Source organism: Pelophylax lessonae (genome assembly GCF_965119305.1).
Source record: "Pelophylax lessonae genome assembly, chromosome: 11".
In the NCBI taxonomy this organism is placed as follows: domain Eukaryota; kingdom Metazoa; phylum Chordata; class Amphibia; order Anura; family Ranidae; genus Pelophylax; species Pelophylax lessonae.
In genome coordinates this window covers 200,790,408-200,805,418 of record NC_138778.1, presented here as the reverse complement: position 1 = coordinate 200,805,418, position 15,011 = coordinate 200,790,408, and the positions used below count along the sequence as shown (strand labels likewise).

The window sequence follows — 15,011 nt, the reverse complement described above, 5'->3', positions numbered from 1 at the left end:
CTGGTGGCACCGCCCCTTCTGATGTGATGTCAGTAATGTATTCACTGCACCTGAGCAGTGCATTATGGGGCGCTCGTGATGTCAGATTCCTAATAAAAGAGCTGTCAAATTCAAACAGCTCATTACACGGGAGGCGTCTGAGGAGGCAGGAGCTTCTTTATTTTTTTATTTTTTTCGGGTGCGGCAGTGGGCGATGTGATTGACGATGGATTTACATCAGGGGACACTATTTTTTTAATTTTATTTTTTAATAAAGGACTTGTCAAAAACTGGCTTTTGTCTTTATTTTTTTTGTACACTTTTTTGGTGAATGGGTAGAGATACGATGTAACTGATATCCATTCACATGGGGGGGGGGGGACCGGGATCTGGGGGCCCCCTTGTTAAAGGGGGCTTCCAGATTTCGATAAGCTCCCTACCCACAGACCCTGACAACCACAGGGTTATCCAAGAAGAGGCCCTTGTTCCCATGGGGGTTCAGGAGGGGGGGGGCGCTCGCTTGTCCCCCTCCCTTATCCTGTCCAGCCAGGCTGCTTGCTCGGATAAGGGTCTGGTATGAATTTTGGGGGGGGGCCACGCCATTTTTTCATGTTTTTTATCTGTATTGCAGGGAGCCAACAATATATTACAGCTGCGAGCAAGTTTAAATGACATTTTTACCTTTAGAAATGTCAGTATTGCTGTAGCAGGCTCCATACATCGTACAAATGCGCCACTTTACAGGCACATTAAGGGGACCCCCAGGCGCAATATTTAAAGGAATTTTTCATTTTTATTGTTTCACTTTAAGCATCATTAAAATCACTGCTCCTGTAAAAACGACTGTTTTTTTAAAAAAAATGTTGAATTGGTACATGTCCCCCAGGGCAGTACCCAGACCCCCATACACTTTTTTTGGGCAATACCTTGCATTTAAGCCTTTAAAATGAGGACTTTTGATTTTTCATGTTTGAATCCTATAGACTTCAATGGAGTTCGCATGTTCTAACAAACTTTTCCCCCGTTCGCGGTGTTCTGGTCCGAACTGAACCGGGGGGTTGTTTGGCTCATCACTATTGGTTAAATTGGTATTCAAACTTACCAGATTTTTTTTTTACTGGATAGCAAAACACTTTCAATTGAATATTTAACATTTCCTAAGAGAAGTTTGTTGTTAGGTTTATTTACTTTAATACTGGCTTCTCTCTGATTCTTTTAAAGCTTAGAGGGATCAGTGACATAGCCCCCTTCGTAATGTGCCAGTGCTCAGCTCTAGTCTAGTCTAGGCTGGCAGGTCTCAGCATTGCATTATAGGAGGAGGTCATATGCTTTCCCATTTCTGGAAGTACAGGAGTATTTTGGCATCAGAAGAGGAAGGAATAATTTCTGGACAGGTAAGTATCAGGGGGCCGGGGCTTTACACAGACACTGTCTCTTTGCTCTGAATGGGTAAAGTGATGTTGCCTCATATCTATTGTGAGAGGTCAGCAGTGGCAGTACTTATTCTCATGACAGGTATACTTTAATCCTATGTTCTTCCAACTCGTAGCAGCCATGTGTTTTGTATATGTAGGCAGTTAGTAATATAAATTGGAACTGGACTGTATAACATGCCTGTCCTGTACCGACAGATGAGGAGGAAGAAAGACAAGCAACAGATGGGAATTCACCGCATCAAGAAATGGATGAAGATTTAGATACATCCGATAGTGAGGTATGTAGTGTTCCTTCAAAAACGAATACTATTAAAAAGAGTCAATGCCCTATCACAGCCCCTGCCTACTACTTGCACAGCATAGCCCGATCCTCTTCTGGGAGTGTCTAACTGCTGTCAATGCTGACCTAGCTGCCAACCCCCTAACCTACCTGCATAACTTATTATGTAGCTGCCATGGACGAAGGTAATACTAAAGTGTCACTTGAATGACAGCTCTGAGTCTCCTGGGGCAGATAACATTACATCCAAGATTGCAACGCCCAGCAGCAGACTCAGAGCTTCTGGATGTTTACACAAGGGGAGATTTTACAGGTAAATAATATGACTGAAATTTGGTAAATGCACATTGTAACTTTCTAAAACAAAACCAAAGAAAATGCCAAGCTCAACTTGTCAGCCAGCCTGCAACCAACCGAATTTACCTGTCTAACAGTTTGCGTTAAAAACAGGGGTTTAGTTACACATGGTAACTTTATGGGATGACTGTTGTTTGAATGAATGGTCTGACAACAGGGTCTCTGTAAGCTGTCTGTTTAAAAATGTATTGTATTAAAAGAAATCATAGCCCCCGTCTTAAATTATTTTGAATATTGGATATCCCTTAATGCAAAATTACATTTAGAAATACCTACTTCTGCTTCAGCAGTCCATTGCCCACAAAATCCCTGGTTGGCACAGAAGTCTTTTCCCAAAATTTTTCTTAGTGCCGGTCTTTAACCATCTTGATTGACCGGTGAGGTATGACGTCACTCCTGTGCAACTGTAGGAGTGCAGTCATCCTGGCACATAGGCCGGAATCTAGACCAAGCTGCAAAAGTATGTATTTTCTACAGAAGACTGTGTGCAAGCAGGTAGGTATATTTTATTGCATAAAAGCAAAATTAACTTTCTATGCTGCAATAAACAGCCTACATGTTCCCAATTTTTTTCTTTTATTTTAGACTTTAGTTCTGTTTCAAAGCTCTAAGACCTGGCTGCTAATGGAGTTGGGTCGAACATTCCCGTGTTCAGTTCGCACCAGAACTCTCAAACATGTAAATGTTTGGACCCAAGTCGCAAACTCTAACCCTAAGCCCCTATTTTAAAGGCTTATATGCAAGTTAAAGCCATGGGGGCACAGGTACTGCCCTGGGGGACATGTATCAATGCAAAAAAAAAAAAGTTTTTACAGGAGCAGTGTTTTTAATGATGCCTAACGTGAAACAATAAAAATGAAAAATTCCTTTAAATATAGTGCCTGGGGGTCCCCTTAGTCTGACTGCAAAGTGGCACATCTTTACCATGTATAGAACCTGCTGCAGCAAAACTGACATTTATAAAAAACAAGGGCCTCTTCCTGACACCCCTGGGCTGTGGTTGTGGGGGTTTACAGGCAGGGGGCTTATCAGAATCTGGAAGCCCCCAGATCCCGGCTCCCCCCATGTGAATGAGTATGGACCTACCCATTCACCAAAAAAGTGTCACGGGCGAAGCCTTTTTTTTTTTTTCGGGTCCGTCAGTGGCAGTGGGCATCGTGATTGACGAGGGATCTACATCAGGGGGCATTGTTTTTTTTATTTTTAAAAAAGGAATTGTCAAAAACTGTGTGTGTGTTTTTATTTCTTTTTAACATCTTTTTTTTTTGGTGAATGGGTAGGGGTAATGACAGATTCTGATAAGCCTCCTGCCCGTAAACCCCCACACCCACAGCCCAGGGTTGTGAGGAACAGGGCCCTTGTCCCCATAAACATGCCCCCCCCCCACCCCAAAGCATCCCCCCTGTTGAGGGCATGTGGCCTGATATGGTTCAGGAGGGTAGGGGCGCTTGCTTGTCCCCCCTTTCCTGGCCTGCCAGGCTGCATTCTAGAATAAGGGTCTGATATGGATTTTGGGGGGACCCCACACCATTTTTTCTTTAAATCTTGGCATGGTGGTTCCCTTCAAAATCCATACAGATCTAAGTGTCTGGTATGAATTTTGGTGGGGGGACCCCACGCTGTTTTTTTTTTTTTATTTTGTTTTTTTCTTTTTTTTAAATTTTTCTATTGCCGGCAAAGTTGTTTCTTTTTTTCATTAGGCTGTCAGCAGGGAAGCCTGTGTTGACAGCTGATGACTCATCCTTTATTAAGGATGCCACGGCTGGCCTTCCCGACCCACTCCTTAACAACCAGCTACTCATTGTGCCCTAATTTGGCAAAGCTTTGCCCAGTCAGGGCTTAGAATGCACTGTGCAGCATGCAGTGCATTGTGGGGAGCTCGATGAGTGAACATCCTGCCAAGCGCCCTGCAAATTTGGATGTTTGTCGAACGGGCAAACAGGTGATGTTCGGGCCGAACTGCTTGCCCAACTCTACCTGCTAAACTTTTAGACAGATCTATTTTTTTTAAACCATTATTATATCTAACGTGTTCGAGAATGCTCAGTACTAAGGGCTTGTATTAAGTGGATCCAACTTCCACCTGCTGCCACCTTGCTATTTTTGGGGCCTAAAGAGACTGCATTATACTGCACTAAAATTAAAACTATGTAAAGGCTTACTCCACCGAAATCTGATGTTTAGGTCATGGATTGGCACTAATAGATTGAATTACATGTCGGCTTCCCCCCACAGAGACATAACAAGGTGTCACTCTCTTTAACGTATATCCTCCAACTATGTACTTATTCTCAATTACAAGAACTCTCCATGTGGAGAATGAGACTATAGCTCTTTTGATGTCAAGGAACTGCATGAGTCAGCATGTCTTGGTACTCTAAACCAGTGGTCTCCAAACGTTCTAAAAAAAAGGACCAGTTTACTGTCCTTTAGACTTTATGGAGACTGGGTGTTGGTGTGCGTGGGAGGAATAGTGTCCCATCGTTGCTGTCTGTGAGAGGAATAATGCCCAATCATGGGTGTCAGTGGGAGGAATAGTCCCCCATCGTTGGTGTAAATAGGCTGAATAGTGCCCCATCGTTGATGTAAATAGGATGAATAGTGCCCCATCGTTGGTGTCAGTAGGGTGAATAGTGCCCCATCATTGGTGTCAGTGGGAGGAATAGTGCTCCATCGTTAGTGTCAGTGGGGTGAATAAGGTCCCATTGTTAGTGTCAGTGGGGTGAATAAGGTCCCATTGTTAGTGTCAGTGGTGTGAATAGTGCCCCATCTTTGGTGGTGTCAGTGAGAGGAGCAGTGCCCCATTATTGGCATCAGTGGGAGGAATAGTGCCCCATCGTTAGTGTCACTAGGGTGTATAGTACACCATCATTGGTGTCAGTGGGAGGAATAGTGCTCCATCGTTAGTGTCAGTGGGAGGAATAGTGTCCCATTGTTAGTGTCAGTGAGGTGAATAGTGCCCCATCTTTGGTGTCAGTGGGAGGAATAGTGCCCCATCCTTGGTTTAAACAGGATGAATAGTGCCCCATCGTTGATGTAAATAGGATGAATAGTGTCCCATCGTTGGTGTCAGTAGGGTGAATAGTGGCCCATCATTGGTGTCAGTGGGAGGAATAGTGCTCCATCATTAGTGTCAGTGGGGTGAATAAGGTCCCAATGTTAGTGTCAGTGGTGTGAATAGTGCCCCATCTTTGGTGGTGTCAGTGAGAGGAGCAGTGCCCCATTATTGGCATCAGTGGGAGGAATAGTGCCCCATCGTTAGTGTCAGTAGGGTGTATAGTGCACCATCATTGGTGTCAGTGAGAGGAACAGTGCCCCAGGGGCCAGATAAAGGAAAGCAAAGGGCTGCATTCAGCCTCTGGGCTGTAGTTTGGAGACCACTGCTCTAGGCATGCAGGGCATGCTGAATCTTGCAACTGCAAGGTTCAGAATGCCCTTCCATCCTTCAGCTGGCAAAATTTGCTGGAATTCCTTGGAATTCTTATCCTCTTTCTAAATTCTGTTTTACAGGGGGAGATGGAAAGATCCCAGCATTCCCAGGCAGAGACATCCAGAGGCAATTACTCTAGTGAAAGGAATCACAGCCGGTGGAAGAAGAGGGTGTCTCAAGGTGGGTGTAGTAGAACTTTCAAGGAACTACAACAGAGGTGTACTACAGCAGTTCCATTAGCAGCCAGTATACTTGAGGAAACTATTTATTGAATTACACAGAAACATTTTTACCAAATTAACAAGGTCAACACGATGTGCTAGATTAGTATGAAAGCCATTTTGGTTCTGTTTTAGGCTTGGTTCACATTGGTGCGATGCGGGAACCCTGCGAATCCACTGCGGGTTCCTGCATCGCACCTGACTCACAGGTAGTTCAAACTGCCATATGCGAACTGCTTGGAGTATCATTACAAAGTTAATGACACCCCCAGATCAGTTTGCATATCACAGTGCGAACTGTCAATTCAGACAGGAATCAGATCGCATGGGTGTGAACACCCATGCGATCCCATTCTGGTGCGGACCAAAAAAAAGGGTCCTGCACAACTGAATGCTATGTGAATTCAACCATGCAATCTGTATGGCTAAATTTGCATCGCACATACATCGCATGTGATTTGCATAGCAGTGTGGTGTGAATCACATGCAATGTCTGACATCGCAATAGTGTGAACCCACACTGAAAAAGCAGGTTCATCTAAAACTAATTATTAGGACTAAAGCCAGGGACACACGGGCTGAGTGTCGGGAGACCTTTACGGTTCAAAAAAAAACATCCGACATTCGGCCCTTGTGTATGCCAGTCTGTCCGACAGAAGCCAGCTGTTTGGCCAGCTTCTGTCAGACAAGCATGCTGAAAAACCAGCAGCCGACCGACTTCCGATCAGAGTGTTTGGAGGGGGAGGGGCGCGTCTCCTTGTCAGAACACAACAGCTCAGCAGGGGAAATTGATCGCTGTACTAATGTCGGATGGTTAGTACAACGGCTTCGACCGGACCTGTCAGTTTTTTTTTTTGTGCAACCCACCCAAAAAACTGTTAGTGTGTACCCTGCTTTAGTGGGTAAAAGAGCACATTAAAGTGGTAGTTAACTCTTCAGGTATTATAGGCACAGTTAAAGGTACAGTGCATGTCTCCTAAACTTGCGTTTAGAAGATATTCCCGATTGAAACAGCCGATGACATCACCAGCGCATGCGCACTACGCTCTGAGTGTACGGCACACTGATTTTACGGGAGTGATGTCATCGAGGCCCAGCCATTCATACAGCTGGAGAGCGAGAACCCAGAAGGAAGACTGTGTGAAGACTGAGTGAAGATGGAAGCGCTGACAGCAGTGACAGCGTACTTCTGGAGGGCTTTGTTTTAGGATAAGTCTTTCATAATGTGCTAGTATGCTGTACATTTTAGTGTATTATGCCCTTCATCACCCTGGGGCCCACTTTTTTTTTTAATTAAGGAGTTTACTACTGCGATTGTCAGGTTTTTATTGCTCTCTATGCTCCTATAAGAGAGGTTCACCCTCTCTAATTTTCCTGGTTACTATTATCCCAGAGAGTGAATAAAAAAACAAATCCCAAATTTTGGTTTTTGACTAAAACAGGAATAAAGGGCAAATCTTCAAAGGGGGGCAGTATATATGGTGACAACCAGTAACCAGTATCCTCGCTTTGGAAGAATTTCCTCTCACTTTGGCTAAAGGGAAATCTCTGATGTAAAAAAAAAAAAAATGACAGGGGTTTCCTTACTCTATCCAAAATAAAAAAATGTTCTGCCCTTAGTTCTACTTTTACTGTGGAAACTGTGCCTAGAAAGGCCAGCGGAGGACAAGTCACAAGTATTGTCTATAGGCTACCTGCAGCTAATCTTTTTACCATTTATGACGTACCATGGCATGTTCCACATAGTATCTCTGTGTGGGGATGGCTATCTTGAAAGAAGAAAATACTTTACCGCCTTATGTTAGAGCTGCCCACCTAATGAATGATGGATAAATAATCAAGATGTAGTATGATCAGTGGGGGAAGCACAGATTCACAAAGAGAATGAAGCAGAAGCAGGGAGTTGCATGCTTACAGTTCCCCAGGTACAGCTTTCTTCTCAGCAAGCAGAACAATGAGCAGCAGTAGTAACGTCATGTCAGGATGCCAGAAAACCAGACCACACCGAGATGCAAGTAAAATAAAGTAGTTTCTTGGAGCAAACAGCAATAAACGCACAGCAAAAATGAGGCGCGGGATCAGGAACAAGCTGGGGTCAATTCCAGAAGCAGGTAGTTATCCAAGTTGGGGTCGAGTCCAGAAGTGGGTAGTCATCCAAGCTGGGGTCGAGTCCAGAAGCAGGCAGTCATCCAAGTGGGGGTTGGGTCCGGAAGTGGGTTATCTGCAGATGCCGGGTTGTCTGCCAATGCAGGGTCGAGAGCCAGGAGAGCCGTCAGCCAAGCCTGGTCAGACACAGAGGAACACGGAGAACAGAAGGCTGCTAGCAGTGATGCGCCTTGGAGCACAAACACAATGGCAAGGACTGTAACCCATCAAGTGATTGATATAGTCAGGTGTGCAGCATCATCACTGTGCAACACCCAAGCAGCAGGCAAGTGATGTCCAGGATGGCTGCCAACAGGAGGGCAAGGTAAGAATTTGACACATCACCAACTTTTACTCCAAATCCGGTGAAGCTAGCAGTCATAGATGTGTGCAGCCAATTTCAATACGGTGTGCTCCTGACACACGTGTGTGGAGCAGGAGAGCACGTCACAGCAAATGGTGGGTGTAGCCAAATTGAGTGGGAGGATCTTAGAGTGGGATTAAATACCAGAAGTGTACTACATACAGAATGGAGAGTTCAGGAGTGCGCTACTTACAGCGTGCCGAGCTCAGTAGTGCACTACATACAGTTATGTACAGAATACAGGGTTCGGGAGTCTGCTATGTACAGTGTTTGGGAGTGTGCTACTCACAGGGTTCAGGGTTCAGGAGTGCGCTCTGTTCAGATAAAGGTACAGGAGTGCTCTATATACAGAATTCAGGAGTACACTATGTACAGAGTTCAGGGTTCAGAAGTGCGCTACGCACAGAATGCACGGTTCAGGAGTGCGCTATGTACAGCGTTCAGAGTGCAGGGTTCAGGAGTGCACTATGAACAGAGTGCAGGATTCAGGATGCCTGGCACTAGTGATTGCATTGGTGCTCACTTCTAACCTCACACTCCCCTCCCACCCTCCTCCCTGCTGTTCCTGTATATCACAGTAGCTGTGCCCAGGATTGGTGGGAAGGGTGTAGTGCAGCTGCTCAGAGAGAAGCTGTCACTTCTAAATACAGACGGCCGACTTATGTGTTTAGAAGTGAAGATAGTGAGCGGCAAACACAGCGCTGGATGATGATTGGGGTGTGCCCGGGCCGCCTGCGCTTGCGCACGTCTATGCTAGATGTTGCTATTTTGCCGTGAACTGATAGTAATTGTCCAGTTCAGACAGTAACTGAGAAAGTATTGAAGCTACATGGGCAGCAGTATAGAAGAACAGGCAACTAGCAATTTTTAGAAGAATTTCAGCAATGACAGTCCACATATCTTTGTGTGAAAGTCTTTCATTAAAAAAAAGAAAACTCACCAGTGAAATTTTTTTCTGCAATAATGGTACTGATCTCTCCATGTGCTTCTGTAGTTGTAGTGTACACATAGAATAATGTGCTTACCGTAATTTCTTACATAATAAAGGGGAGTATTCTGTAATTTCATAATCTCTACATCTGAAAGAGATTTCCACGGTACTCCTGACTTGCACCATCTGAACCTTTATATATGATCCTCCTCTGTTTTCATAGCCTCCAAGAAACGTTTGAGGAAGCAGAAGAAGGTTCTGGAGCACCCAGCAGAGAGTGACATCTCCCAAGATGACAATGTTGCCGGCAAAGATCTTGATCGAGAAAGACCGGCATGAGTTATGGGATTCCATTATATAAAGATGAATCTAGAGATGTGTATATACAAAGATACGAGAAAGAGCACTTCTACACATATGGCTTCTCACAATCCCACCATATACAAAGACTCATTTACTACAATCAGAGATACGGGGAAACTAGGATGTTGTCTGCAGCAGGCAAACTCTATTTCATTTCCTGACCTACAATATGAATACCATGGACAGTGGACTTTCACTGGCTGTAATGAAGACACTTTGGTCTTTGCTCATTTTTATTTAAGTCTGTCCCCATCATTGGAACCCAGCAGCTATTCACCCTAAAATGACTGTTACTATTAGCAACACACTTTCCTTTAGAATCCTATTCTCAGTGCCTAGAGTTGTTACAAGTATTAGGTGTTGGGCTGGGCAGAGTGGGTGTCCAATGGAAGAATTATCCCACAAAATTGGACATTTAGCAGCCATTCCGATTCTCCAGTTGAAGCCAGTGTGCCAGAGTTTTGGTGGGTTTAGAATGTCTTAAGGAATAATCAGGTTCACTTTAACTTTAATTCAATGGATCCTATCCAGTTGTACATATATAACGTTATCCACATTTTATTTATTTTGGTAAAGTGATGTACTTAATATACACCTAATATAAACCATGCCCATTTTTCCAAAAGGAATTCATCTCTGTATTGACTGATGGTGTCTTTACACTTTGTCCTGTTTGATGGATTCACAAGGCACCCGGTTCTCTGTGCATCATAGCTCACTCACTTCATATGACCCCAGCTACAGTCTGGTACATCAGGATGTACATCCAAGTACCTGGTGTATGTATATAAACAGTATATATTCATGCAATCACATTATTTTGTTTGGCCCATATTTTTCAATGTTAGTCCTGTAAGAGGCCCATCTCATTTCCAGCAGTCAGAAAGGGTCAAAGTATCATGTTATGTTCCTATATGCCTCCAATCGTTTGACAGCAATGTCTGTGATTGTATAGTATATTATGATTATAAGAGAGATAAAAGTAATGCAATAAATTTCTAATTAAACAAATGTAGTGTTTTAGTGTGTTGATTACAATGTTACAATGGTTTCTTATGTACAGTGCCTTGCGAAAGTATTTGGCCCCCTTGAACTTTGCGACCTTTTGCCACATTTCAGGCTTCAAACATAAAGATATAAACCTGTAATTTTTTTGTGAAGAATCAACAACAAGTGGGACACAATCATGAAGTGGAATTAAATTTATTGGATATTTCAAACTTTGTTAACAAATAAAAAACTGAAAAATTGGGCGTGCAAAACTATTCAGCCCCTTTACTTTCAGTGCAGCAAACTCTCTCCAGAAGTTCAGTGAGGATCTCTGAATGATCCAATGTTGACCTAAATGACTAATGATGATAAATAGAATCCACCTGTGTGTAATCAAGTCTCCGTATGAATGCACCTGCACTGTGATAGTCTCAGAGGTCCGTTTAAAGTGCAGAGAGCATCATGAAGAACAAGGAACACACCAGGCAGGTCGGAGATACTGTTGTGGAGAAGTTTAAAGCCGGATTTGGATACAAAAAGATTTCCCAAGCTTTAAACATCCCAAGGAGCACTGTGCAAGCGATAATATTGAAATGGAAGGAGTATCAGACCACTGGAAATCTACGAAGACCTGGCCACCCCTCTAAACTTTCAGCTCATACAAGGAGAAGACTGATCAGAGATGCAGCCAAGAGGCCCATGATCACTCTGGATGAACTGCAGAGATCTACAGCTAAGGTGGGAGACTGTCCATAGGACAACAATCAGTCGTATACTGCACAAATCTGGCCTTTATGGAAGAGTGGCAAGAAGAAAGCCATTTCTTAAAGATATCCATAAAAAGTGTCGTTTAAAGTTTGCCACAAGCCACCTGGGAGACACACCAAACATGTGTAAAAGGTGCTCTGGTCAGATGAAACCAAAATAGAACTTTTTGGCAACAATGCAAAACGTTGTTTGGCATAAAAGCAACACAGCTCATCACCCTGAACACACCATCCCCACAGTCAAACATGGTGGTGGCAGCATCATGGTTTGGGCCTGCTTTTCTTAAGCAGGGACAGGGAAGATGATTAAAATTGATGGGAAGATGGATGGAGCTAAATACAGGACCATTCTGGAAGAAAACCTGATGGAGTCTGCAAAAGACCTGAGACTGGGACAGAGATTTGTCTTCCAACAAGACAATGATCCAAAACATAAAGCAAAATCTACAATGGAATGGTTCACAAATAAACATATCCAGGTGTTAGAATGGCCAAGTCAAAGTCCAGACCTGAATCCAATCGAGAATCTGTGGAAAGAACTGAAAACTGCTGTTCACAAACGCTCTCCATCCAACCTCACTGAGCTCGAGCTGTTTTGCAAGGAGGAATGGGCAAAAATTTCAGTCTCTCAATGTGCAAAACTGATAGAGACATACCCCAAGCGACTTACAGCTGTAATCGCAGCAAAAGGTGGCGCTACAAAGTATTAACTTAACAGGGGCTGAATAATTTTGCACGCCCAATTTTTCATTTTTTTATTTGTTAAAAAAGTTTGAAATATCCAATAAATTTCGTTCCACTTCATGATTGTGTCCCACTTGTTGTTGATTCTTCACAAAAAATGACAGTTTTATATCTTTATGTTTGAAGCCTGAAATGTGGCAAAAGGTTGCAAAGTTCAATGGGGCCGAATGCTTTCGCAAGGCACTGTATATAGCAAATAAGTGCACTGTTACTTACCTAGGTAGCTGCATCTGCCTCCGGTGCCTCTAACACTGAGAACCGAGTGATTGAACACTGCAGATCACTCGGTTCTCTCAGCTCCCTGAGCAGAGAGCTGCTGACTGTCAGTCACCGCTCTCTGCTCTGCCTCTCCACGCTAACCAGAGCGCTGGGCTGTGGAGTGCACAGGAACGGCCTTCTCTCATCGGCTCACTGAGAGGCTGAGCCGGATGCCGGTCCAGGCATGTGGGCGGATCCCAACTCCATTGTTGCGATCTTGACCGAGCCTGGACCCGCTCTGATGTCAGCCAACAGTGGGTTTCAGCAGAACGAACTGCACTCCTGCACTGCACTCCTGTGATCCAACTATAGCCAAACAAGCTTTGGCTTTACTTCTCCTTTAAATACAGTACAACTTGGCTACTTTAGTATTTTCAGTCAAATCTGCTATTCCCATTTTACATTTTTGTCCTTCCTCTTGCTGTCCCCTGGGAGTTATGCTAGAAACTCAGAAACGGTGTTGCCATTTCATTTGTTTTTTTTTTTTTGAAGACTCAAGGACTATGGATTTCTTTAGCTAAGCTTGGGGGCTAAGTGAAAGAAATCTATGCTGAATGAAGCATGAAGCTGATGAATCTCCCTCGCGGACTATCCACGGATCGAATTTCAGCCAATTCTTGCTGAGATTTAAACCATGTATGGCAGGCTTAAAGTGATTCTAAAGGAAATAATTAAAAAATAAATAAATAACATCATACTTACCTGCTCTGTGCAATGGTTTTGCACAGAGCAGCCCAGATCCTCTTCTTTTTGGGCCCCCTGCTGGTGGTCCTGAGTCCTCCCCCTTGCTGAGTGACCCTAATAGCAATCATCTTGTTATGGGGGCACTTGAGCAGGCTTGCTCCCAAGCTATGCTCTTTGTGTCCATTCACCCCCCCGCTCTCTCCTAATTGGCTCACTGGCTGTGATTGACAGCTGCGGGAGCCAATGAGGAGAGAGAGAGACCCGGCACAGCCGCTGCTCTCATGCACATCACTGGCTTGAGATAGGGCTTAAGTAAGTATAAGGGGGAGGGGGCTGGGAGGGAGCTGCACTCAGAAGGTTTCTTAACCTAAAGCGGTGTTCCAGCTGTTAAAAAAAAATAATTAAAAGTCAGCAGCTACAAATACTGTAGCTGCTGACTTTTAATATATAGCCACGGATCTGACTTTTAATACTTAGCCATGGATCGGCTCTCAGGTGCTGTTGCCACCATTTATTCTATGGGAAATCGGCAATGAAGCCTTTCGGCTTCACAGCCGGCTCCCTTCTCCTTCCCTTTTCCCCTGCCGAGTCCATTGGCTCGGCGGCGGGGGAAGGAGAAGGAAGACAGAAATTCTGAGGGACAGTGCCGCGGCGCTGTCTCCCAGGAGTGGGGAAGGATACCTGTCAAAAATAGGTACTTGTTCCCCCCTCCTCCCTGCAAGGTGCCAAATGAGGGGGGGGGGGTGGGGGGCAGATGAGCGGAAGTTCCACTTTTGGGTGGAACTCTGCTTTAATGCATAGAATGCATTAAGTTAAGCCTTTAGAACTTTTTAAAAAGATAAGTGTGGGATTAAAAAAAATAAAACAAAAAAAAACGCAAAAAACATTCACACTCACCTAGGTGGATGCACCATCAATCGGATGCAGGCTTTGTCCCCCGCCGCCTCTACACCAAGAACTGAGAGATCAAAGTCAGCTGATCGTTCAGTTCTTGGGTCCTCTCTGAGCACAGAGTGACTGTCAGTCACTGCTCTGTGCTTTGACTGAGAGGCTAAGCCACCTGCCAGACAGGCATTTGGGCAGAGCCTGGACCGGCTCTGTGACGTCAGCCGACAATGGGCTAAATCTGGCTCACCTGAGTGTAAAACGAATGCATACCTATAATCCATAGGAGAACTATGGCCAAAGGAGCTTTTGCTCTTCACAAGTGGACCTTCACTTAAAAAGGTACCACTCATCCCCTTCCTCCAATTTGGAATGCTTTTCTTACTAGCAGAGAGTACCTTTTTGTGACAGGGACCCGGGCCGCTCCAACTTTCGCAATTCTTGCCTAGGTGAGAAATTGGAATGATGTCAGCTTCAGAAAATCACTGCCGACTTCCATAGCCAGGATAGTGGCTCTGGAAGGCTGAAGCCCAGCTAAGAATTGGCTATGCGAAAGACAGTGCTAGACTGCACAGGCTGGTAGGTGTCTATTTCTTTCCTCTTAGAAAAATGATACGCAGCAGGTGATGGAATACATGCACATAGACTGGAAGTAACTGCAAGAGTTTAGCAGCACTGAAATGCAATAGATGATGAAAAATGGGTAAAAACAGTATTTTACTTTAAAATGACATTTGTTCTAGTTCATTGTACTTAAAGTTTGTTACTCCAACATTTCCTATTCCTGTTATGTTCCTTCTGTACCATGTACATATATGAAAAAGTATCAGTGGCAGCCATGCCATAAGAGGCGCACAGGCCCCGCCCCCCCATCCCTATGCGCCAGCCCCTAATCTCTATGTGGGACGCCAGACACATGTATTTCTATGAGTTTCTTTTCTTTTTTTTTTTTAGAAGCACATGAGCCTGAAGCTCTAATTGGCTTAAAAAAAGTTGGGCTCGGGTGCAAAAATGGAGCATCAGCCGCCACTGAAAAGTATCCTGTTCTCTTTGTATTGCTTCCTTTGTGTGAAATCCTTGGTGTTCCTGCCAGTCCCTCTGCTTTCCTATTGAAAACTGACCACACCAAGCAGGAGAACACACCATGATCAGTTCTCTGGCTGTGCTGAGAACTCAG

The 15,011-nt window shown here is 44.3% G+C and overlaps 1 protein-coding gene across 1 annotated transcript in view; it reads left to right on the top strand.

Moving 5' to 3' along the window:
- RBBP8NL (RBBP8 N-terminal like) overlaps window positions 1-9,576 on the top strand; it is a 96,009-nt gene extending 86,433 nt beyond the window's left edge. The window contains exons 12-14 of the mRNA XM_082271621.1: window positions 1,611-1,693; window positions 5,569-5,662; window positions 9,367-9,576. Coding sequence (XP_082127747.1) covers window positions 1,611-1,693; window positions 5,569-5,662; window positions 9,367-9,482 — 293 coding nt within the window. The 3' untranslated portion in view covers window positions 9,483-9,576. The remainder of the gene's footprint in view (window positions 1-1,610; window positions 1,694-5,568; window positions 5,663-9,366) is intronic.
- Window positions 9,577-15,011: the final 5,435 nt, after the last annotated feature.